Below are 24,869 nucleotides of genomic sequence, written 5' to 3' on the forward strand. Positions count from 1 at the left end.
CCGCCCTGGGCCGCCTGGCACGTTCAGTCTGTTCTTTCCCTGAGCTCACTCTCTGACAAGCCCCCGCCCCCCACACACACCCCTAACCGCCGGGATGTTGGCCCGGAATCCGGAGTGACCTTGACAAATTACAGACCTAACTCTCTGAGGGCGGCTGCGGTCATTGGGCCGAGGTTTAAGTCCGTCTGCGCAGGTTTCTACAGAGGAGGGAAGAAACGGGTGGGACACCCCTCTCCCGGGGGCTTGGGGGGTCCCACCAACCACACACAAGTGGCTGGGAATCTAAGCCAAGGCCGGGGCAGGCAGTGTACGGTGGCTCCTGGGGCCGGCCAACAGCCAGCCCCCCATAACGCTGGTACCACCGCATAGCCCATCCGTGATGAGAGAATCATGGATCGGCTGCCTCCTGCACGCCCCCTACTGGGGATGGAGCCTGCAACCTGGGCCTGTGCCCCAACCGGGAATCAAACCGGGGACCTCCTGGGTCCTAGGTCGGCGCTCCACCACGGAGCCACGCCGGCCGGCGCATGCCCTGGGTCTTACACCGTGGCCGGGACCCATGCCCGGGGCCGGCCGCCTCGGGGCTCCTTGGGGCAAGAGAAGGTGGAGTTCCCGTCGCAGGTGCCCTGCCCGGGACTTCCTGCCCCACGGCCGCTGCCTGCCTTGTCCCCCGTGAAAAGGCGCCTTTTTCTTTGCAGAACCTGAGAGCCAGGAGCAACAAGGACGCCAAGGACCATACGACCAAGAACTCCCTGGAGAGTGAGTGCTCCCTGCCGAGGCCTCCTTGGGGGGGCCGCACTGTGGGCAGACGGGGCGTTTGCTGGGGAAACGGGCGTGGTGCTCCCCATAGCGATGTCGGGGACCAGGACAGAGCGGCGGGGCCTGGGGGGGAGTGGAGGGGAAGGAAGAGGTCGGGCAGCTCGCCGCCCGCAGTCACAAACAGGAAAGACGGGGGGCGTCCACGGACACCCACAGAGCAGGCACTGCCGGGCGTTAACTGACGTCCTCACGTGGTCCCCGATCGCCCCCGGAGGAGGGCAGTCTCTTCCTCCTCTCGGATGTCAAACGCGTGGAGGACGCTGTAACCACGCAGCCCCCAGGCCCCCGGAGGCTGGCCAGAAAGTGCCGCCAGGGCGCCCGGGCCTGCCCTCGGCCTCCTCTCTCCAGGGAAAGTGGTGGTGGGCCTGCTGGGCCGCCTCTCACTCCCCGTTGCTAGGGTAGCGGGAAGTCACACACACAGGGAGCAGCAGGGGTGCCCCTGCTAAGCCTCAGTCTCCCCGTCTGTGAAATGGGCACAGCCATGCCCTCTGCACACCAGCCGTGGGAGGCGCGGGAGGAGGCGCCCCCGGTGTGGGTACGGGGACACATCGGACCCTCAGGGGCGGTGCTCCCTGTGGGGCGCAGGGCCCAGCCCCTGTGCCGGTTCCGCGTTCTCACGATCGGGCCTCCAGGCTGTGCGGGGGGGAGTGGCATGCAGCTGGTTGGCTCCCCGGGGTGGGGACCCCCCCTGGCCCGTCCTCACGGGGTGCTGGGGGGCTCCCCAGCCCAGGAGGACACCGGGCAGTGGAGCGCTGGTCACGGAGTCGGCCACAGGGGCTCGGCTTCTGCCCGGCAGCTCGGCTCCACGTGCACGGCGCCGACCGAGCGCCCAGGGCCCGGGACGCGCCGTGCTGTCCTCGAGGCCCGCCCTCGCCGCTGAGCGCTGAGCCAGGGGTGCTCGGGGTGCTCGGGGTGGCCAGGCAGGGTGAGCGGGGGGCGGGCGGCTCCCCCACGGCGGCCCCTCTCCCCGCAGCCCTGCTCTACAAGCCTGTGGACCGGGTCACGCGGAGCACGCTGGTCCTGCACGTGAGTCCCGCGCCCCCCCCCCCCCCTTCCGGGTTCGATTCCGGTCAAGGGCACGAACCTTGGTTGCAGGCTCCTCCCCGGCCCAGGCCCTGGTTGGAGGCTCCTGCAGGAGGCAAGCCATCCATGTGTCTCTCTCACATCGATGTTTCTCTCCGCCTCTCCCTCTCCCTCCCACTCTCCCCAAAAATCCATCGAGTGAGGATTTTTTTAAAAAATCATTCGGCCCAGAACGTCACCGGTGCCGAGGAGGAGGCAGCCTGCCCTGGACCCCGAGGGCGGGAGCCCCCTTGGCAGCATGCGAACCCCCCGATGGTGGGGCTTCTGTGGGGCCCTGCCTCCCGAGGGCCCGCCCAGCGCTGCCCTGAGGCCCGGCCCTGTGCGAGGTGGCAGGGATGCCCCCAGAGCCCGGGGCCCCGGGCCCAGCCGGGCGTGGGTCCGCGGTCTGCCCACAGCGCGGGGCCGGGGCCTCGCTGACTGGCGCCCTCTCGCCCGGCGCAGGACCTGCTGAAGCACACGCCGCCCAGCCACCCCGACCACCCACTGCTGCAGGACGCGCTGCGCATCTCCCAGAACTTCCTGTCCAGCATCAACGAGGAGATCACGCCTCGCCGGCAGTCCATGACGGTGAAGAAGGGCGAGGTAAGGCGGCCGCCGCGGGGAGGGCCGGCCGGCCCGCTGAGCCGCGGAGGGAGGCGGGTCCTCTGGTCCTCGGCGGACGGACCGGGACGGGTCAGTGGGACACAGGGAGCGCATGGCCTTTGGGGATCCCTGGCCCTGGCGGGGTCGAACCCGGTCCTGTGTGCAGGGCGACAGAGTGGAGTTTCGCAGGTGCGTGCCTCACTCAGCCACCTCTTCCTTTTCTTCTTCTTTTTAAAAAAATATATTTTATTGGCCGAAACCGGTGTGGGTCAGTGGATAGAGCGTCGGCCTGCAGACTGAAGGGTCCTGGGCTCGATTCCGGTCAAGGGCATGGACCTTGGTTGCGGACACATCCCCAGTGAGGGGGTGTGCAGGGGGCAGCTGGTCGATGATTCTCTCTCATCGATGTTTCTGGCTCTTTATCCATCCCCCTTCCTCTCTGTAAGAAAATCAGTAAAATATGTTTAAAAACAAACAAACACAAAAGCACAGAAGGGCTCACTCAGGACGTACTGACCGGGCCTGACCCGTGGCCTCGGCCCCTTCCTGGGAGCTGCCCAGCGTGGCCAGGCAGGTGCCATCCCGGCGGGTGGCAGGGAAGGAGGCAGCAGAGGTGCCAGGCGGAGGGCTGGCCTCCACCGTGAGCACCCGCCGTCGGAAGCCACTTCCTCCCCTGTCTTGCGGTTTGTGGGCCGGGAGCTGGTGTCAGGCTGCGGGGCAGGTCGCTGCGGGGCAGCCCCTCGGGGTCCCGTCGCCCTGGGTCCCGGCCTCCCCATCCTCCTTGTGTGCGGAGCGGAGCGGGAAGCTGCCACGTGCCCAGGGTCTCCCCGTCAGCTGTCTCTGGGGGTGGGGGGGCCTCCCTGGGGAGAGCCGTGAGGAGGGAGGTGTCCCCTCCAACCAGAGGGCGTAGGGTGCCCTCTGCTGGTGGTGGCCAGGAGCTCAGTTCTTTTGAACTTGATTTTTTAAAAATATTTTTTTATTGATTTCAGAGAGGGAGGGAGAGGGAGAGAGAGAGGAACATCAGTGATGAGAGAGAGGTTCATGGATCGACTGCCCCGACACGGCAGGTCCCACAGCGAGGCTGCGGGAGGCCCCCAGGCTCGGTGCCCTGCCCGAGGCTTAGGCACTGAGGGGCACACCCCCCCCCCCCCCCCCGCGTCCCCTGCGTGTCTCCGGGTTTGGGGGCTCCTGTTTCGAGCTGCTCTGGCAGCGTTCCATGGAGAGGAAAGGAGCCTCTGTCAGCCTGGGCTTTTGGGGTGCCCCATAGTCACCATCTCCACCTGCTCGGCAGATTCGGGGGCAGCGGCACACAGCGGGGCTCAGGCCTGGATGCCACAGGGGCAGGGCGGGCGTGCTGGCTGCCCAGCCGCAGGGCGACTCGGGGGCCCCGTGGAGAATGGAGGTGCCTGAGGTGGGCCTTGAGGGAGACAAGGTGGGCCAGTGCGGGTTGGAGAGTGGTTAGTGCAGGGGACGGGCTAGGTGTTTCCAGCCTGCCTGCCGGCCCAGGGGACCCTCCTGAGGCCACTTCTGAGCTGTGTGTACGGTGCCCTCTGCTGGTGGTGGTCAGGACCTCAGTTCTTTTTCTTTTCTTTTTAAAAAAATATATTTTATTGATTTTTTTACAGAGAGGAAGGGAGAGGGATAGAGAGTTAGAAACATCGATGAGAGAGAACCATCCATCAGCTGCCTCCTGCACACTCCCCACTGGCGATGTGCCCACAACCAAGGTGTATGCCCTTGACCGGAATCGCACCCGGGACCCTTCCGTCTGCAGACTGACGTTCTATCCACTGAGCCACACCGGTCAGGGCTAGGAGCTCAGTTCTTTTGAACTTAATTTTTTAAAGTATTTTTTTTTATTGCTTTCAGAGAGGAAGGGAGAGGGAGAGAGAGAGAGGAACATCCATGATGAGAGAAACTCATGGATCGACTGCCCCCTGCACACCCTACACTGGGGATGGAGCCTGCATCCCTGACATGTGCCCTGACTGGGAATCGAACCCTGACCTCCTGGTTCATAGGTCAACGCTCAACCCCTGAGCAACACGCTGAGCCACGCCAGCCAGGCCGGGCTGCCCGAGCCTCACCCAGGAGCCAGGCTCTCCTCACAGTGCGGTCTGTGTGGCAGTGCCCCGTCCTCCACAGGCTGGCCCCGTGGCCAGTCTGGGTCTCAGCTGTGTCTTGGAGAGGACGGGGGCGGAGTGCGGTGGGGGGGTCTCCTGCCATCATTCCACACAGACCGTCCGTCACCCGCCCTCCCGGCCTCAGGCCACTGGCCTTGCCCCATGCACGTGCCCTCTCCCCCGGGCCGGGCCCCCCCGGAGGGGCTGGGAAGCTGGTGAGCGGAGGAGAGCGTGCGTGGCCGATGAGGTGGAGGCTCGGTCCGGAACGCGGGTCTGAGGCTGGAGGCGGAGGCCGCGGCCCTCACCCTGGCCCCTGCCCGCCCGCCCCGCCCGCAGCACAGGCAGCTGCTGAAGGACAGCTTCATGGTGGAGCTGGTGGAGGGCGCCCGCAAGCTGCGCCACGTCTTCCTGTTCACCGACCTGCTCCTCTGCACCAAGCTCAAGAGGCAGAGTGGAGGGTGAGTGCCACCTTCGCTCCTTCCCCGGGGAATCGGGGCCCGGCAGACCCCCCGGGGCCCCCGTCACACGTGCCCACGTCCTCGATCTCCGAGTCCGGGTCCGTGGCGTCGGCCGGGGGTCTCCTCCCAGCCGGGCCCGGGCCCCGGGCGGGGGGTGCGGCTGGGGGCTCTCGGCTCTGACAGCAGTGCTGTTGGCGGAGGAAGGCGGGGTCCTGCTCACCAGCTCCCCCCCTTGCGTCCCCAGCAAAACGCAGCAGTACGACTGCAAGTGGTACATCCCGCTCACCGACCTCAGCTTCCAGACGCTGGACGAGTCCGAGGCGGCGCCCGCCATCCCCCTGGTGGTGGACGAGGAGCTGGACGCCATGAAGATCAAGATCTCGCAGATCAAAAGCGACATCCAGAGGGAGAAGGTGGGTGCGGAGGGGGCGGCCTCGGCGCTGGACCCCGGAGCCGGCAGCAGCGGGCCTCGGCGCGGTGCTGGGCCGGGCTGCCCGGGGCATTCCCGGCGTCTGAGGGCCGGGCATCGGGGGAGCGGGCACTGGCCGAGAGGGACCGGGGGGCCTCGGCCCCCGGGCTGGGAATGTGACCGCGACCTCTCCCCGCAGAGGGCCAACAAGGGCAGCAGGGCCATCGAGAGGCTGAAGAAGAAGCTGTCGGAGCAGGAGTCCATGCTCCTGCTCATGTCCCCCAGCATGGCCTTCCGGGTGCACAGCCGCAACGGCAAGGTCAGTGCCCCCGCCCGGCCCCCCTGCTCCCCCAGACCCTCTCCCACCCCCTCTGCTCCCCCAGACCCTCTCCCACCCCCTCTGCTCCCCCTGCTCCCCCAGACCCTCTCCCACCCCCTCTGCTCCCCCTCTGCTCCCCCAGACCCTCTCCCACCCCCTCTGCTCCCCCAGACCCTTTCCCACCCCCCTCTGCTCCCCCTGCTCCCCCAGGCCCTCTCCCACCCCCTCTGCTCCCCCCCCGCTCCCCCAGACCCTCTCCCACCCCCTCTGCTCCCCCAGGCCCTCCCCCACCCCCCTCTGCTCCCCCTCTGCTCCCCCAGGTCCTCTCCCACCCCCTCTGCTCCCCCTCCGCTCCCCCAGGCCCTCTCCCACCCCCCTCTGCCCCCCTTCTGCTCCCCCAGACCCTCTCCCACCTCCCTCTGCTCCCCCTCTGCTCCCTCTGCCCCCCTTCTGCTCCCCAGACCCTCTCCCACCCCCCTGCTCCCCCTCCGCTCCCCCAGGCCGGCCCTCCTGGTCCCTGGCTCCATCTGTTGGTAACACCCCCCGAGCCATGGCCGGCCAGAGGCACGGAGGAGGGCGTGTGCCTCGGGGGCTGTGTCCGTGTGGACAGGGACGGCGGGAGGTAACGGGCCTGTCCTCCCGCCCCCAGAGCTACACGTTCCTGATCTCGTCCGACTACGAGCGGGCCGAGTGGCGGGAGCACATCCGGGAGCAGCAGAAGAAGTGTGAGTGGCCGCGCGGAGCGGCCGGAGCCCCTGTGCGTCCGGGGGACCAGGGCGGGCGGTTCCACTGTGGCTTCAGACCTTCCTGCTCCCCTGAGGACCGGGCTCCGAGTCAGGTGTCAGGTGGCCAGCCGGCGTGGCTCAGTGGATAGAGCGTCAGCCTGTCGATGGAGGGGTCCCGGGTTCAGTTCCCGGTCAGGGCACATCGGATTGGGGGCTCAGTCCCCAGTGGGGGGCGGGCTTAGAGGCAGCCGATCCATGATCCTCTCTCGTGGCTGATGTTTCTGTCCCTGGCTCCCTCTCCCTTCCTCGCGGAAGTCGGTAAAAGTATATTTTTTTAAAAAGAGAGGGAAGAACGAACGGTGGCTGTGCGCGGAGTGGGCTGGCCCCGCGTTGGTAAGGGTCACGCTGGGATTTCTCCTCCCTCTGCGCCCAGCCTGGGCCCGGGGCCACGGCCCGCTCTGTCGCCCCCCAGTCCCTCCGCTGGGAGCAGGGCACGCCCTCTTGTGCCCTCTCACCAGGGAGCGCCGAGGGTTCCGTTGGGGGCGGGGCTGGGCGGCATCAGAAAGCATCCCCGGGTGTCCCGAACGGTCCCAGTGCCTGTGCAGACGCCCCTCCCCGCGCCCCCTCAGGTTTCAAAAGCTTCTCCCTGACGTCCGTGGAGCTGCAGATGCTGACCAACTCGTGCGTCAAACTCCAGACGGTCCACTGCATCCCCCTGACCATCAACAAGGAAGGTGGGTCCCCCCCATCCCACCCGCCACCCCGGGCCCGTCCCCTCTGCTCTCCGTCTTCCTGGGGACCGTGGCGTCCATCCCCGCTGGCCTCGCCCTGGAGTGGGCGGACAGGTCGGCAGCTGTCTGGCCCCATGGTGACCCATCTCCCCGCCCCCACCCCGAGACCCTCCTCAGCCTCCCCATCCCCTGCCCCGCTGCCCCCCCCAGCACCCCCCAGCCTGCACCTTTGGTTCCCTGGTGCACACACTGGTGTACACTGGGGCGCACACAAAGGTATGTGCTGTGCACATGTGCACACATGCCCCCCCCCATCCATGTCACACGCTACCGTGACCCCTCTCCTGTTCCCGCGACATTTCCTCTCTGTCGCGGACCTGCCTGTGCTGTGAAAACAGCCAGAGCCTGCCGCCTGGTGTGGCTCAGTCGTGGACGGACCAAGAGGTCAGGGTTCAGTTCCGTCCTGGCCAGGGCACAGGCCCGGGTTGCCGGCTCGATCACCAGTAGGGGGCGCGCAGGAGGCAGCCAGTCAATCAGTGGTTCTCTCTCATCGTTGATGACTCGATCTCTCCCTCTCCCTTCCTGTCTGAAATCCATAAACATATATTTAAAAACAAGTAAACAGCCGAAACTGGTTTGGCTCAGCCGTAGAGCCTCGGTCTGCCGACTGAAAGGTCCCGGGTTCGATTCCGGTCAAGGGCCTGTACATTGGTTGCGGTCACATCCCCGGTGGGGTGTGTGCAGGAGGCAGCTGGTCGACGTTTCTCTCTCATCGACGTTTCTAGCTCTCTCTCTCTTTCTCTCTCCCTTCCTCTCTGTAAAAAACTCAATAAAATATATTTAAAAACAAAAAAAAACAAAGAAAAGCAAACACACACCAAGACACTAGATCCTGAGGTCCCCAAGACAGGCCACGTGGATGTGCCGGTCCGTGGCATCACCTGGCCCCTGCTGGGCGCAGGGGGACCACAGGGTGCCCCCGAGGGCGGTGGGGAGGGGACTCCGAGCCTGCCCCCCGCTGCCTGCCCTCAGGGCTGACGCCCCGCCCGCGCTCTCCGCACAGATGACGAGTCTCCCGGCCTCTACGGCTTCCTGAACGTCATCGTCCACTCGGCCACCGGCTTCAAGCAGAGCTCAAGTGAGTGGCCCGTCCGGGTCTGGGGAGGAAGGCGGCCGGGCGGGCGCGGAGCCAGAGGGTGTGGGAACCAGGGAAGTGGCTCCAATTACCATCAGGCGTCTGCGACCCCTGACCCCTGACCCCTGGCCAGCGGGGCCCTGGGTGTGGAGTTGTGTTCCCTGGGCGGACCTTGCCCTTTCCCATGCTTGTCTCCGGTCCCGGGAGCTGGTGCGCTGCCCCCTGCTGGCGGGACTCGTCACTGCAGGGGCTGGAGCTGGCTGCGGACAGACAGACCAGGGAGGGGGACAGACCAGGGAGGGAGATTCCGAGCTTGGCAGGCAGTGTCAGGGGCACTGGGTCAGGCAGAGTGGCTTTGGTCTCTCCCAGCTCCCAGAGTGGTTAGAGCAGTGTGGTCAGTCACGTGTGTGTGTGTGTGTGTGTGTGTGTGTGTCTCCCCTGGCGCAGCACAGACCCACGTGCGGTGGGCACAGGGTTGGGATGCGCTGAAGACCTCCCGCCGTGCCCTCACCAGCGGTGGCTGTGCAGCCAGCAGGTTAAACCGGTGCCTCCCCTGCTGTCCCCCGCCTCAGTGCTGTGTGTCCCAGGGCCCGTCCGTCCTGCCTCCCTCCCTCCCTGCACAGACTCCCTTCTTCCGGCCCCCGGGGCCCTCCCCCCAACAATGCAGTGGAGCCCTGGCTGGTGCGGCTCAGTGGATAGAGCGTCTGCCCGCAGAGGGAAGGGTCCCGGGTTCGATTCCGGTCGAGGGCATGTACCTGGGTCGCCAGTTCCCTGACCCTCGTCAGGGTGCGTGCAGGAGGCAGCCCATCCCTGTGTGTGTCTCTCGCATCGATGTTTCTGTCTCTCACTCTCCCTTCCACTCTCTCAGAAAGTCAATGGGGAAAATATCCTAGGGTGAGGATTAACAACAACAAAAAAAAAGAAGATAGAAAGGAAGGAAGAAAATCAAGACCATTTTTCCCGATTTCAAAAGGAGCGCCTGCTCTTTTGAATGGGGGCTGCCCGGCCAATGGGGCTTCGAGGTTGAGTGTTGAACTATGAACCAGGGAGGGCACAGTTCAATTCCCCGCTCGGGGCACCTGCCCGGGCTGTGGGCTCTGTCCCCAGGAGGGGGCGTGCAGGAGGCAGCCCATCAGCGACTCTCTCTCACCACAGATGTTTCTATTTCTCTCCCCCTTCCCCTTTCTCCCTGAAATCAATTGAAAAAAGGAAATAACGCCGAAACCGGTGTGGCTCAGTGGATAGAGCGTCGGCCTGCGGACTGAAAGGTCCCGGGTTCGATTCCGGTCAAGAGCATGTTTCTTGGTTGCGGGCACATCCCCAGTAGGGGGTGTGCAAGAGGCAGCTGATGGGGATGATTCTCTCTCATTGATGTTTCTAACTCTCTATCCCTCTCTCTTCCTCTCTGTAAAAAAAAAAAAAAATCAATAAAATATATATTTTTTAAAATTAATAAAAAAAGGAAATACTTATTTTCCGCCCTCCGTGCCCCCGCAGACCTGTACTGCACCCTGGAGGTGGACTCCTTCGGGTACTTCGTGAACAAAGCCAAGACCCGGGTCTACAGGGACACGGCCGAGCCCAACTGGAACGAGGTGAGGCGCCCTCCCCACAGCCCTCAGTCCTTGGAGCGCGTCCGAACCCCCAGAGGCTCCCCAAGGCCCGGCCCCAGCGTCCGGGAATCTCCGGGGGAGGGGTGACTTGCATCTTCCTGAGACAGCTGCCCCCCCCCCCCCGCGCCCCCCATGACAAAGAGTGACCGATGCGGCCGGAGGAGGAGTGTTTGGAAAAAGGACTTAAAAGGCCTCTTGTGCTGCCTTTGTTACTGGCGGCTGTTGACTTGGTCCGTTTCCATGGCATTTTTCCTGCGAAGCTGGAACGAGCCTCCTGTGACCATTGGTTTCCGGGAGCTCGGGGCTGTGCGGGGGCCGGGCGTGGGGGCTGGGGCGCCGGGAGGGCCTCTGCGCTCGTCCCAGGCCCTGGCTGGGGGGGTCCCTCCTCGGTCTTCTCCGCCTTGGGGCGATGGGGAGCAGCCCCCTTGCCCAGCCGGCCTGCCGCCGGGGGCCTTGGCTGGCAGAGGGGCCGGTCCCGGTGACGCCCCCGGATGGTGGAGAAGGGCATGTCCAGGGCTCAGGAGCGGCCGTGGCCCTCGGGCCTCGTGCTTGAGGACAGGGTGGAGGCCGCTGGGCTGCCCGGAGCTGGCACCACCAGATGCCCAGGCTGTCCCTTCAGCTTCTCTAGGGGTCTTCCCTGTTCCTGGCACACACAGCCCCCCCCCCCCCCAGCCCCATTCCGGCTCAGAGGCACCTGCTTGCTTCTCCCCGCCTCCCCTCCATCATCTCCGTCTTCCACCAAGAACCTACACCAGCCTTCACTGGTGTGGCTCAGTGGATAGAGCGTCAGCCTGTGGACTGAAGGGTCCCAGGTTCGATTCCTGGTCAAGGGCATATGCCCAGGTTGTATGCTCCATCCCCAGTAGGGGGGGCTGCAGGAGGCAGCTGACCCATGATTTTCTCTCATCATGGATGTTTCTGTCTCTCTCTTTCTCCTTTCCTCTCTGAAATCAGTTTTTAAAAATCCTATATAAATAAAGCCTAATATGCTAAGTGTCCAACAGTTCAACCGTTCGAGCAGTCGCTCTGACACACACTGACCACCAGGGGGTAGGTTGGCTTGCTGCTGGGATCCGGCTGATAGGGACTGGACAAGACTGGCCAGCCAGGCCCTGGAGCCCTCCCACAGCCCCTCCCCTGCTCGGTCATGCACCGGCGTGGTCCCTCCGCCTGGCCTGCGCCCTCTTGCAATCCGGGACCCCTCGGGATGTCCGAGAGACAGTGTCAGCCCGATGCCCGCAGGCCAGGCCGAGGGACTCTTGGGCCCCTAGGCCCAGTGGTCAGCAAACTCATTCGCCCACAGAGCCAAATGTCACCAGGACGACGATTAACATTTCATTTGAGAGCTATATAGGTGGGTACATTGTCATTACCTTAATCGGCGGTGTGGTGAGACGCCGCCCTCGGAGGCCCCCCGGCCTGCCCGTGGCAGTGACCGCCGTCCCCACCCCCGGCCCGGCCCCGGCCGGCTGCTCACACGGGACCGCCCTCCCTTCTCGGCCGCAGGAGTTCGAGATCGAGCTGGAGGGCTCGCAGACGCTGAGGATCCTGTGCTATGAGAAGTGCTACAACAAGACGAAGATCCCGAAGGAGGACGGCGAGAGCACCGACCGCATCATGGGGAAGGGCCAGGTCCAGGTAAGGCCGCCCACCCCACCCCGTCTGTCCGTCTGCCTGTCTGTCTGTCAGGCCCCAGTGTGTCCCCAAAGGAAGTCCAGTTCCACTTGGTTCTCCTGCTGGGCTTTGAGTCCTCAAGGCCAACGGTTTTGAGGCCTGCGCTCCTGGGCAAGGCCTAACCATCTTGCCCTGGCTGGTATGGCCCAGTGGTTAGGGCGCCGGCCTGGGCACACACCTGGATTTCAGGTTCGATCCGGTCCCTGTCGGGGCGCATGCAGCAGGCAACCAGTCCAAGTGTCTCTCTCACATCGGTGTTCCTCTCTCTCTATCCTCTCCCTCCCTTTCACTCTCTCTAAAGTGGAAAAATATCCTTGGGAGAGGATTGAAAACAATAATAATAATAATAATAATAGACTTTATTTCTCACCAGTAGACTGAGCTGTAGAATGTCCAATATAGGACTCAGTTGTAGAATGTTCCCATCACCCCAAAACCATGTCCTGCTGCCCACGGACAGCACTTCCTGCCCCGCCCCCCGGCCAGGGGCTGGGAGATAAGTGTGGGAGCCGTGCCGGGGGGTTTGGCCACAGGGAAGAGGGGTGCGGCTCCTCGCTGAACCCCACAAGGAACAGAGGGGATTGCTAGCCCAGGAGGCGGGGGAGGGGGTCAGTGGACGGAAGTCAGAGAAAACATCCATCAGGTGGGCGGGTTCTGGCCGAACGGGATTCCTGGCCCGGGCGGGGTCAGGGGTCAGGGGTCAGGGGCCCCCGGGGGCCAGGGGAGAAGGCGGGGTTTGGTCAGGGAGGGGCCATCAGCTGTCCGGGTGGCCTCTGGCCGAGCCGCCGTGGCAGGGTTCCTGCCGCCTTGTCCCAGCTCAGGGCCGCCCGGCGAGGGTTTGCTCACGGAGGGCCTGGCTGTGGGCGCCCTTGCCCACCTCCTGTGTGTGTGTGTGTGTGTGTGTGTCCGTGTCCGCACCTGTACTTTGGGGTGGGCCTTGGGTGTCTGCAGCCGCTGTCATTCTCATCTGTGCTCATGGTTAGTGGAGAAGGCGGCAGGGCCCCACCCCTGGTCTCTGCTCGGAGCGAGGGCTGCTGGGAAGTCTGGCCCCTGCAGCCGTCGTCAGCCAGGAAAGAAGCCCGCCCCGCGGCAGAGGATGTTTGTGACTCAGGCCGGAGTGCGCTGGCTGGGCTCCCGAGACCTGGGCCCCCGGCGGGGCTTAATGCACCGGGATCCCCAAGAGGAAGGAGGGGAGGGGAGGAAAGAGAAGGAGGAGGGGGAGGTGGGTAAAGAAAAGGAGGAGGAGGAGGGGGAAGGAGGAAGAGAGGTGTGGAGGCCCGCCACCCCAGCCAGGCCTCCTACTGCTGTGTGGGGTGCCTGGGGAGCACGTCCGTGCCCGGGACCCAGCCCCCTGAGACCAGGCTTTTCCCAGTCTCTCCCACCGCCTCCCTAGTGCCACGTGGGCGGGCGGGTGGAGAGCTGGTGGGGGGAGTGCATGGCCTCTCCCCCCCTCCCAGGCGCTCCCTGTCCCCCCCCCCCCAATATGCACTTTGACTCAAACTGAGGGGAGAGCACTTCCTGTGAGGAGGGGAAGTCGAGCACCCCAGGGGCTGTCTGACAGTGCAAGGACAGGTCTAGACGCCAGTCGGCGGGCTCAGGGCTGGGCATCGGCTGTGAACCAGGAGGTCATGGTTCACGTGCCTGGTCAGGGCGCAGGTCTCTGCGGCTCCATCCCCAGTGAGGGCCGTGCAGGAGGCAGCCAACCCATGGTTCTCTCTCATCATCGATGTTTCTCTCCCTCTCCCTTCCTCTCTGAAGTAAATTAAATAGATGTGCGCGCGCGCACACACACACACACACACACACACGCACACACACACACAATCTTTATTTCTTTAAGAAAGAAAACCGCCCAGGAACTAGGTGATGTGCACACATGTGGGCTCAGTCAGGAGCAGGGGAAACACTGGGTTCCTTCTGGGCGCTGATGGCACAGGGAGACCCGTCTCCAAGGAGGCGGGTGAGGCGGGCCTGGCACTTACTTCCCCCTGAGCACAGCTCCGTGCGGCCCCCACCTCAGCGGGGGCCGGGGGAGGGGGTGCCCTGTGCCCGTCCACAGGGGCCCCAGCTGGCCTTGCCACCTGCCGAGCCAGCCGGGCAGCCCTGGTCCTCGGCCAGGCTGCTCCGGGCGGCATCAGTGTCTGCCCTGCCTGGACGACGGGCCCGCCCCCAGCCTCCTGGAATGGGTACGCAGGGTAGTTGTGGGGTAGTGGTGTCGAACTCAATCAGAGAAGGGGCCAAAATCTAAAATCCAGCCTAAATCGCGGGCCGAATGGTTTACGGAACAGTCATAAACTGTCATTGTGATGGAAACGCAGCGGAGTGCAGTGATGACAGCGCGGTGCGGGCCACATTGCAAGGCCTGGCGGGACGGATTTGGCCCGTGGGCCTTGTGTTTGACACATGTGTTGTAGGGTTTTTTAAATTCATTTTTGTGAATTTCGGAGAGGGAGAGGGCAATAGAAACATCCATGATGAGAGAGAATCGTGGACCGGCTGCCTCCTGCAGGCCCTACAGTGGGGATCCAGCCCGCACCCCGGGCCTGTGCCCTGCCTGGGGATCGAACCCTGACCTCCTGGCTCAGAGGTCGACGCTCAGCCACGGAGCCCCAAAGGGTAGACCACGAGGTCGTTCTCCTGAGAACACCGCCCAGGCCCCATCCCCGAGCCGCCTGCTGCCGGGGACCCCGCGGTGGTGTGGGCTCCCCCCCTCGTTTCCCCCAGACCTCCACTTCCTGTGCTGGCTGCTCGGCCGCCCGGTCCCCCCCCCCCCCTTGTTTACTTCGCCGCTGCCTTCCGTCCGTCCGTCATGGGGAGCCGGCCAGCCTGGGCTGTTGTTTGGGGGGACTGCTCAGCCTCCCCGTCGCCGTGTTATTCCTCCGGCTGCTTCCGCCCGCTTAGCACGCTCTGTGCCTGGAACCGAGCCAGCCCGGGGGCGGCCTCTCCCCCGACAGCCGCCGGCCAGGCCACGGCAACGAGGGACGGCCCCGGGCGGAGCCCCCTGCAGCCTGCAGCCCGCGGCCGGGTCTCCCCTGCCGGCCGGCTCCTGCCCGGCCTCCGGGGCCGGGGGCGGGGGGTCTGGACCTCGGTGCTGGGGTGGACGATGGGACCCACTCCCCGCATCACCCGGCCGGCTCTCTGGGGGGCCGGCGTGGGGTGTCCTCGGCTCTGTCCATCAGGCAGGGCGTGCGGTGACTGGGGTAACGGGCGGGGCGGTGCGGGCCCGGGGGGTGTCCAGGCAGAGGCCCGGGCCGGCTGCCGTGTTACTCAGCGTTCCCAAACAGGAAGCGGCCGGCGCAGGAAACCGGCTCTCCCGGGCGTTAGGGAAAGCCGTGATGCGGCGCGGTTCCCGTCACCAATGGGCTGCCGGCGGGGCTGTTTTTTCCAAACAGAGGCAAAAAAATAATAAAATAATAAAAACTCGAGGGCCATAGGAAGCTTTGACCTTGGCGAGCCAGGCGGCGGGGGCGGGGCTTCCCCCCTCCCCCCCTCCGAACCGCAGTCAAAAGGCCGTGGAGGCTGGGGCTGTCCGTCCAGCCTCCTGCCGAGCTCGCCCTCCGGCCAGCGACCAGCGACCAGCGACCGGCCAGCCCGCGGGACCAGGATGCGGAAGGCGCCGGCCGCTCCCGCCTCCGTGCGGGGCGTCCTGCGCTGGTTCCACCGGAGCCCAGCGGCGGCGGCAGGCGCGGACCGGCACCTGTGTGCGCCGGGCGCCACGCTCTGGGCCCAGCTCCGCGGCCTCCTGTGCAAGGGCAAGGTGGGCCGGGGCTGGGTGCCCCCGGGGGAGCCGTGTCCGGCCGGGTCTCTGCTGCCCACGCCTCCGTCCCCACCGTCCCCTGACCTTGGCTCGTCGGCTGCGTTGGCCAAGCCTCAGTTCTTGGATTTTTTTTATTTTTATTCATTGATCTTTAGAGAGAGGAAGAGAGAGGGCCAGAGAGGTCGGCCGGCCGCCTCCTGCACGCCCCGCACTGGGGATGAGCCCGCAGCCTGGGCCTGTGCCCAGGCCGGAATCGAACCAGTGACCTCCTGGTTCCTGGGTCGGCGCTCAGCCACTGGCCAGCCGGCCTGGCCCTCCTTGGGTGATTGGAAACAGCCGAGCCCTGCAGACCAGCCAGCGCCTGAGCCTCTGGCGTTGGGATCGGGAGCTGGGCTCTGGCTCCTTCTGGGCCCGGGCGGGAGGCCCTCCTGGGCGCCAGGCCCCACGGCCAGGCCGCAGCGCCCGCGGTGGGAGGAGCCGCGGCCCCAGCTTCTGGGTGGCATTGCCCCGGCAGTTCTGCTGGAAATGGGGCTTCCAGGATCGCACTTAAACCGGCGTAGGCAGCAGCACCTGTGAGGGCTGACGCTGGGCAGGGGTCGAGCTCCTGGACTCCAGCTCCCAGCTCCTGGGGTACCAGGTGTCAGGCTGGTCCTCTCCCCTCCGGGGGCCCCTTTGTCCTGGATAGAGGTGCCGGCCCAGGCGCGGCTCTGATCGCGATGTGGGTGTGGGGAGCAGGTGTGGGGGAGCGGGTGTGGGGAGCAGCGGGCGTGGGCTGCGGCCGGGCAGGGCCTCGGCACGGGTCCCGGGGCCTCTGCTAATCGCGACTCCGTGCTTCCAGCTGGACCCCCAGGCCCTGCAGGACAGAGACTGGCAGCGGACGGTCATCGCCATGAACGGGGTACGTACCCGCTCACCCCAGCAGCAGGCCAGCATGGCCGGACGTGTAGGAGGGAGGTGGGCCTGGAGGAGGGGGAGGAAGCCGGTGAGCAGAGTCCTCTGCACAGGGAGGGAGGGAGGAAAGGAGGGAGGGAGGGACCCCGTGCGTGCGGAGTGCGGCCTGCGGCCAGCGGCCAGCGGCCCGGCACTGAGCTTCCCTCCGGAGCACGAGGCTGGAGGTGCCGCCCGGACAGCAGGGCCTCCGCCTGGGGGACTGAGCCCCTGGCCAGTCCTCAGGCCCTTTGCTCTCTGCCTCCCTCTCCCTCCCGCTCCCTGAGAATCAATGGGAAAATACCCTCGGGTGAGGACCAGCACACAGAAACCAGAGTGAACTGGCAGATCTGAGGCATTTTAGAGAGGGAGGGAGACAGAGAGGGAGAGAAGCAAGAAGTTTAAAAGAATTAAATTAAAAAGAGAAGCCACGGGGCTGTGGGGGGCAGTTCTGCCACCGCCGGCCCGGCCTGGCCCGGCCCCGGCCCCGGCCCCGGCCTGCTGGTGCTGATTGGGCCGGCGCTTCCGGGGGCAGGGGGGGTCCGCCGGCACTGGGCCTGGGCTGCTTGCCCCGGGGGCAGGGGGGGTCCGCCGGGCGCTGGGCCTGGGCTGCTTGCCCCGGGGGCAGGGGAGGTCCGCCGGCGCTGGGCTGTGAGGACCAGTGGGCGAGGCCGTGCCCTCTCCCCCCAGATCGAGGTGAAGTTGTCGGTGAAGTTCACCAGCAGGGAGTTCAGCCTGAAGAGGCTGCCGTCCCGGAAGCAGACGGGCGTCTTCGGGGTCAAGATTGCCGTGGTCACCAAGTGCGTGTCCGGGGCTTGGTCCCCCCTCTCCCCTCCCCCGAGGTGTCCCCCTCTCCCCTCCCCCACGGTGTCCCCCCTCTCCCCTCCCCCACGGTGTCCCCCCTCTCCCCTCCCCCACGGTGTCTCCCCTCCCCTCCCCCTCGGTGTCTCCCCTCCCCTCCCCCTCGGTGTCCCCCCCTCCCCTCCCCCACGGTGTCCCCCCTCTCCCCTCCCCCACGGTGTCCCCCTCTCCCCTCCCCCACGGTGTCCCTCCCTCCCCTCCCCCACGGTGTCCCCCCTCCCCCCCCACGGTGTCCCCCCCTCCCCTCCCCCTCGGTGTCCCCCCCTCCCCTCCCCCACGGTGTACCCCCCTCCCCTCCCCCACGGTGTTTGTAGAGGAAAGAGCGCATGTGTGTCTCCCCTCTGTGCCTCCCAGGCCCCGGGGACTGTGTTTCCTGCACAGCTTACCCTACAGGCTCGGGACCGTCCCTGTTCCTCCCCGATGCGGGGGTCCCCACACACGCCCCCCCGGGACTGAGAGCGCAGGCTCTCCTCCCCCGTCACGGGTCATCGGGAGCTCACACCCGGCCCCTTCGCCACGCCCGGCCCCAGGCGTCCGGACGGCAGCGGCTGTGCCCCCGTGGCCGTGCCCCCTGTGGCTGTGCCCCCCATGGCTGTGCCACCGTGGCTGGTGCCGGGCCGCCGGGCACTCACGGGCACCGTCCCCGCAGGAGGGAGCGGTCCAAGGTGCCCTACATCGTTCGGCAGTGCGTGGAGGAGATCGAGCGCCGTGGCATGGAGGAGGTGGGCATCTACCGCGTGTCCGGCGTGGCCACCGACATCCAGGCGCTGAAGGCCGCCTTCGACGTCAGTGAGTGGCGCCGGGCGCGGGGCGGGCGGGGCGGGGGCCGTGCTTCTCCGGGGCCTCGCGGCCGGGGCGCCCGCCGCGCTGTGCGCTTTCTCGTCCCCAAAAGCCAGAGGAAAGCCGGGTGGAAGGCGGGGCCGCAGACACCAGTTCTCAGCCCGGGGCCCGGGCCTGGCTCTCGCCCAGCGGGACCGGGGCTTTCGGGGCCTCCCTGCTGGGGCTCAGCCTGCTCCGGGGGCAGCGCGGGGCACAGAGGCGCCGGCCGAAGCCCAGGGCCCGGCGGCCTGCGGGTCTGTCCCCCTCCCCTCCGCACACAGACCCCACAGGGCCCTCGGCGGCCACCGCAGCCCCAAGGGAAGGCACCGGCTTAACCCCTGAAACGGAGCCAATAATGGTGTCTTCCTGTTGTCAGAGGACACCACATCCAGGCCCGGCCAGTGTGGCTCAGTGGGCGGAGCGGTGGCCTGTGGACTGGAGGGGCCCGGGTTCGATTCCAGCCAAGGGCACGGGCACGGGGTGCGGGCTCGATGCCGGCCCTGGTCGGGGCAGAGAGGCAGCCCATCGATGTGTCTGTCACATCCACGTCTCCCCGTCTCCCCACCCCTCTTCCACTCCCTCTGAAAGTCATGGGAGATGAGGCCTCACAGCAGATAAAACGAAGGCACCGCCGCTGGGCGGTTGGTTCGGGTCCAGCCCCCGATGGCTGCCTCCGTCCCCGGCCCCCCAGCGGGCGGTGTGGGGGGCGGGCGGGCAGGGAGGGGGCTGGAGGGGTGGGTGAGCGGCTCAGGAGCGGCCCCGGAAGGCAGGCAGCGGGCAGGGGCGCGGGCGGCTCCGGGGCGGGGCTCACCGCCGCCTCCGCTCCTGCAGACAACAAGGACGTGTCGGTGATGATGAGCGAGATGGACGTCAACGCCATCGCCGGCACCCTCAAGCTCTACTTCCGGGAGCTGCCCGAGCCGCTGTTCACCGACGAGTTCTACCCCAGCTTCGCCGAGGGCATCGGTGAGCACCGGGAGACCCCCTCGGCTCTGGTCCGCCCCCCGCCCCCCGCTCCCCGCCTCTTTCCGGGGTCCAGCCCATACGCGGCAGGTGCCGGGGGCCCCAGAACCAAGCCCGCGTCCTCCCTGACCTGCCGTCCCCCCCTCTGAGTGCGGGCGCCTGTCCGGGGGTGGGGATGGGGTCGCGATGGCTCCTCCTGGTCCCTGGAGCCCTTGTCCTGCTCCCCTGACCCCAGGTCGGCCTGCGGGGCAGTGTCCGGGGCACGGGGGGCCACTGGTGTAGGGGCAGCCGCAGCCTCTGCACCCCGCCTCCGGGGCTGTTCGATCGGGACCGCGTCCCCCGATCGTGAACAGGGCGATGGGGGTCCCCGGGCTGGGCTCCCGTCACAGACTCCCGAGCGTGTGAGCCCGAGGATGACCCCCCAGGGACCCCAAGAATTGACACCCCCTCCCCCTTCCCACAGCTCTTTCGGACCCCGTGGCGAAGGAGAGCTGCATGCTGAACCTGCTGCTGTCGCTCCCGGAGGCCAACCTGCTGACCTTCCTCTTCCTCCTGGACCACCTGAAGAGGTACTCCGGCTCTGCCCCAGTTCTCTGCGCCCCGCGGGCTCCCCTCAGACTCCTCGGCACCTGGGGTTTCTCACCCCCCTGGGCACTGGAGCCACAGCCACCCTCCTCCCTCTCCCCACCCGCCCCCTCTGCACCCGGCCTTAAAGTGAGGCGCTCAGCCCGGCCGGGGGGTCAGGGTTCGGTTCCGGTCAGGGCACAGGCCTGAGCCGTGGGCTCCGTCCCCAGTGTGGGGCGTGCAGGAGGCACCGGGTCGGTGATTCTCTCTCATCGATGTTTCTCTCTCTTCTCCTCCTCTCTCTTCCTTTCTGAAACCAATAAAAATATATTTGGGGGGGAAAGTGAGATGCTTTGTTCACAGCCAGCATTGTGCTTGGACCCCACCCTCCCCCCTCCCGGCCAAGGTCACGGCCCCGGGTTGGCCCTGCCACCTGTTGGCCTCGGTCCTCTCCGTCTGGGCCCCTCGGACCCAGGGGCACAGGGTGGGCCTGGCCCGGGGCCTCCCCTCCGTCCGAGGGCGGCGTCCCAGCAGCGCCCTGTGCTCCGGCTCCGCAGGGTGGCAGAGAAGGAGACGGTGAACAAGATGTCCCTGCACAACCTGGCCACGGTGTTCGGACCCACGCTGCTCCGGCCCTCGGAGAAGGAGAGCAAGCTGCCCGCCACGCCCGGCCAGCCCATCTCCATGGCGGACAGCTGGTCCCTGGAGGTCATGTCCCAGGTGAGCACACGGGCTCCGGCCGTGGCACCCTGCCTCACCCTGGGGTGGCCTCGGCCTGCTCCCCCCCCCCCCGAATTCCTGCCAGACGCCACTCAACTTGTACCGGGGAGCCCCAGCCTGTCTGGCCCAGTGGATAGAGCGTCGGCCTGAGGACTGAAGGGTCCTGGGTTCGATTCCAGTCAAGGGCACGTATCCGGGTTGCGGGCTCGATCCCCAATAGGGGGCGTGCAGGAGGCAGCCGGTCAATGATTCTCTCTCGTTCATTTTCTCTCTCTCTCTCCTCCCCCTCTCCTTTCCTCTCTGAAATCAATGCAAATGTATATATATATATATTTAAAATTGTACGGGTGAGCCGAAACTGGTTTGGCTCAATGGATAGAGCATCTGCTTGCGGACTGAAGGGTCCCGGGTTCAATTCCGGTCAAGGGCATGTACCTTGGTTGCGGGCATGTCCCCAGTCGAAGAGGCAGCTGATCGATGACACTCTCTCATGGATGTTCCTAACTCTATATCTCTCTCCCTTCCTCTCTGTACAAAATCAATAAAATATATATTAAAAATATATATGTATATGATGATAATAAATAAAATAAAATAAAATTGTATGGGGGAGGTGGCCAGAGGGGGATCCACCTAGGGAGGCCTCTCCCTTTGCACCTTCCTGGGCTTCTCGGGGTGGTCCTTCAGGGCACCCGGGGTCTTGCTGTGAGGGGCTCATGGCGCACCCCGAGCTGGCCCTGGGGCCTCAGAGACCAGGCCTGCGCTGTGAGCATCCTTCTAAGCTGCTTCCCTTCCCCTGGGCAGGTCCAGGTGCTGCTGTACTTCCTGCAGCTGGAGGCCATCCCTGCTCCCGACAGCAAGCGACAGAGCATCCTGTTCTCCACGGAAGTCTAAAGGCCCGACTCCTCCGACTCCAGGAAGCCGCCGGCACGGCCTGGGACACTCCCGGCGAGACAGGCCACCGCGGAGCAGGATCCGCATCTTCTTGAGGCGTCCTCGGGCCGCCCCCGAGAGCCAGGCCGTCTGCCAAGTGACGGCCCGCTACCCGAGGCAGAAGGCCCAGAGGCCTGGGCGGTGCCGGGCCCCTGAGCTCCCCGCTGGCCTCCGGCTCTGGTCTGCCGCCACCAGAGGGCGCCCCAGAGCCAGCACGGCTCCGCGTGCAGGCCTGGCCCCAGAGCGGGCGGAAGGAGTGGTGGTTTTTTTTTTTAATGAACTTTTCAGACTTTTCAAAGATTTCTACTGGATCCCTTGTCAAGAGGCACCCTCCCCTCGCGGTCGTGTCCTGAACAAACACTGCTGCTGCTGCGCACCGTGGGGGTCCCCGTGGGGGTGGGGGCGGGGGCGCTGGGGTTTTCCTGACTTAAAACGTACGACTCCCGTGGGGAACGGGGCGCGGAAAGCAAGGTCAACACTGTGCGGCATCGGGCCCCTTTCGCCTCCTTCCTCTCTCCCCTCGCTTTCTAGAAGGATCTCTGGGCACCAGGGGGCTCTTCCCTGTCCCTTGCTGTGGCTGTGGCTTTGCTTTTGCAGATCCTGTGCCCCTGGGAGGGCAGCTGCCCGTGTGACACCCAGGCCCGGCCACCAGGGGGCAGGAGGCCGGGGCTGCGCACTTTATGGCCCCTTCCTCCTCCGGGGAGAGTGACCCCGGCCCCCCATGCCAGCCCAGCCTCCCGCCCAGCACCCGCTGGCCTGCAGCCTGCAAAGGCCGGTCTCTAGCTCAGCGCCCCCCCCCCCCCGCCCTCCCCAGGTCCCCGCTCTGCGGAACAGACTCTGCACCCTTTTGGAACGGCTTCTTCTCGCTGCACCGGCATCGGCTTGCGTTCAACCTTTTGATCCGAATCGCCTTTTTGATACTTGAATATTTTTAAGTTTTATACGTAGTTTCTAATTTTCTTCCGGACGGACTCAGAAGGTATCTACGCTTTGTGTTCCTCTGAGCGCCCGCTCTGTCTGTCTGCATCGGGAGCGGACGGGCGCCGAGTCTCCTGGGCACCGGGGGCCAGGCCCGGGCTGAGGGCGGCGACTCCCATCCCAGAGCAGGCGGAAGGACAGGCGTGCCCCCTCCCGCCCGCTCCCCGCTCTGCACGCCCCTGCCAGCCCTCGGACCCTCTGCCTAAAGGGGAGAGCATGGGAAGCCACTAAGTGTTTTGAAGAAACAGGTCTATGGACACCGTATCCATCTTTTTTTTTTTAAAGAGGGGTTTTGGGCCCTGGCCGGTTGGCTCCGCAGACAGAGCGTCGGCCTGCGGACTTCAGGGTCCCGGGTTCGATTCCCGTCAAGGGCACGCCCCTCAGTGGCAGGCTCCTCCTCCCCAGCCAGGCTCTGGTTCGGGGTGCGTGCAAGAGGCGACCCATCGATGTGTCACACTCACATCAGTATTTCTCTCTGTCTTTCCCTCCCTCTCCTCTTTCTGAAAACATCCTTGGCTGAGGATTTAAAAACAAACAAGTAAATCAATAAACAGCGGGTCGGGGCGAGGGGAGAAGGGGCGCAGTGTCCGCGCCGGTCTGGCGGGAAGAGAGGGTGCGAGGAGTCGGAGGAGGGAAGCCATGCAGCGACTCAGGAAAAGGTGTTTCGTTGTCAGCGATGGCGGTGGCGCTGGCCCACGCTCCTGCCGCGCCCTGGGGCCCTGGCAGGGCTCACCCAGGTGCCAGGGGCCCAGGAGACAAGGTCACTTGAAGGCCTGCCGTCTGCATACTGTATTTATTTAGCTGTCCTTTATTTTCTCCCGTGTTAACACGGCACCCCTCCTCCACCTCCCCACCCCCCACCCCGGGGATGAGGGCAGGGCGCGGGGCTCTCTGTCCTCGCCCGTTTCTGGGCCCAGTGGGTTCCCGGGGTCCCTCCGGCCCGACCGTCTCCGCACACCTCCAGCCTGGGTCCCCCTTCCCCGGCGCCCCTGGTTTGCATCTGTCGCATCGAAACTGGAAAGCAATACGCCCACGTCTGTGCCAACGTCCCTGCCCTCGCCCGCCGCCTCCCGTGTTATTTATATGGAGCGTGTGCCGCCTCCCGGCCGAGTGGCCGCTCCTCGTCGCTGTCCAGCGCTCCTTCCTGGGCCACGATGGCGGCCCCCGCGGTCCCCTCTCGGCGCAGGCCCCCGGTTGGCCGGGCCGGCAGGGGGCAGGGGAAGGCCCGGGGGCCCAGATGCGCCAGGAGACGAGGCCGCCCAGCCCTGGCCCCGGGGTCTGGGGGCCGCCTGCCACTGGGGCTGGGCGGGCCGGTCTCGGCGGCTGCGCTTCTGCTTTTGAGCTCGGCCACCCGTGTGCGCCGTCGGGGAGGGGACTGCTGACACTGTCATTAAAGTTTCCTGAGACGACGTGGTGTGCGTGGTGGTGATTGTGGCGCTCTGGGTGGGCTCTGGGTGGGCGGGGCGGCAGGCGAAGGGCCCGGGCGCCCAGTGGGCCTCGGGGAGGGAGGCGTGGCCGCCGCTGGGGAGGGGCCGCTGGACAGAGTCGGGACACAAAGCAGCATCAGTCACTCCGAGGAGCGAGAGCTTTGGGCCGCCTGGTTTGATAGCGGGCAGAGGGACACGGACTGTGCCAAGCCCAGGGGCAGGGGTGCCCCGCCATGCCCGGCCCGGCCCTGCAGAGCCCTCAGCCTCCCGGATCCCGCCGGCAACCAGGCTCGGTGGTCTGGCCTCTGCAGCCTGCAGGCCCTGGCCGCTCTGAGCCACCGCGCCTCGCCCTGAGCGCGAGGCCCTGAAAGGCTGTAGTGTCTCTTATTGCCCGACCTTCCCTGGTCTGGGTGGAGGCCTTTGTTATTATTTTTTTAAATATATTTTATTGATTTTTTACAGAGAGGAAGAGAGAGGGATAGAGACTTAGGAACATCAATGAAGAGAGAATCATCAGCTGCCTCTTGCACCCCCCCCCCACTGGGGATGTGCCTGCAACCAAGGCACATGCCCTTGACCGGAATCGAACCCGGGACCCTTCAGTCCGCAGGCTGACACTCTATCCACTGAGCCAAACCGGTTTCGGTTGTCATTTTTAAAAATACATTTTTATTGACTTCAGAGAGAGGGAGTGAGAGAGAAACATCAACGAGAGAGAACCATGGATCGGCTGCCTCCTGCACACCCCTGGACGCCTAACAGGAGGGCGGGGTTTTGTATAAAAACACCAGAAGGTGCCTCAGCCCTTTGACTTAGTGGTTAGAGCATCTGTCCAAGGATTGAAGGGTCACAGGTTCAATTCTGGTCAAGAGCTGGACCTCAGTGGCAGGCTCGATCCCCAGCCCCATTGAGGCAACCCCACCTCAATGGATGGATGTGTTCTCTCCCATCCATGCTGCTTCTCTCTGTCTTCCATCCTCCCTTCCACTCTCTCTAAAAAAAATTAAAAAAAAAAAAAAAAAAGGCAGTCGAAACCGGTGTGGCTCAGTGGATAGAGTGTCAGCCTGGAGACTGAAGGGTCGCAGGTTCGATTCTGGTCAAGGGCATGTACCTTGGTTGCAGGCACGTCCCCAGTAGGGGGTGTGCAGGAGGCAGCTGGTCGATGATTCTCTCATCGATGTTTCTAGCTCTCTGTCCCTCTCCCTTCCTCTCTGTAAAAAATCAATAAAGTATATATTTTTTTAAAAAG

The 24,869-nt window shown here is 65.4% G+C and overlaps 1 protein-coding gene across 3 annotated transcripts in view; it reads left to right on the forward strand.

The window, feature by feature from the left end:
- The window catches only part of BCR (BCR activator of RhoGEF and GTPase), a 52,552-nt gene extending 28,950 nt beyond the window's left edge, over positions 1-23,602 (forward strand). For all 3 annotated transcript variants that reach the window (XM_045576118.1, XM_036422933.2, XM_036422935.2), the window contains 18 exons: positions 699-759; positions 1,793-1,845; positions 2,344-2,484; positions 4,944-5,065; positions 5,310-5,478; positions 5,674-5,793; positions 6,443-6,518; positions 7,148-7,252; positions 8,313-8,387; positions 9,882-9,979; positions 11,504-11,635; positions 16,267-16,326; positions 17,046-17,155; positions 17,866-18,005; positions 18,867-19,001; positions 19,462-19,567; positions 20,120-20,282; positions 21,087-23,602. In XM_045576118.1, coding sequence (XP_045432074.1) covers positions 699-759; positions 1,793-1,845; positions 2,344-2,484; positions 4,944-5,065; positions 5,310-5,478; positions 5,674-5,793; positions 6,443-6,518; positions 7,148-7,252; positions 8,313-8,387; positions 9,882-9,979; positions 11,504-11,635; positions 16,267-16,326; positions 17,046-17,155; positions 17,866-18,005; positions 18,867-19,001; positions 19,462-19,567; positions 20,120-20,282; positions 21,087-21,176 — 1,956 coding nt within the window. In that variant the 3' untranslated portion in view covers positions 21,177-23,602. The remainder of the gene's footprint in view (positions 1-698; positions 760-1,792; positions 1,846-2,343; positions 2,485-4,943; positions 5,066-5,309; positions 5,479-5,673; positions 5,794-6,442; positions 6,519-7,147; positions 7,253-8,312; positions 8,388-9,881; positions 9,980-11,503; positions 11,636-16,266; positions 16,327-17,045; positions 17,156-17,865; positions 18,006-18,866; positions 19,002-19,461; positions 19,568-20,119; positions 20,283-21,086) is intronic.
- Positions 23,603-24,869: the final 1,267 nt, after the last annotated feature.

The sequence above is a fragment of the Pipistrellus kuhlii genome, unplaced genomic scaffold, assembly GCF_014108245.1.
Source record: "Pipistrellus kuhlii isolate mPipKuh1 unplaced genomic scaffold, mPipKuh1.p scaffold_m20_p_74, whole genome shotgun sequence".
In the NCBI taxonomy this organism is placed as follows: Eukaryota; Metazoa; Chordata; class Mammalia; order Chiroptera; family Vespertilionidae; genus Pipistrellus; species Pipistrellus kuhlii.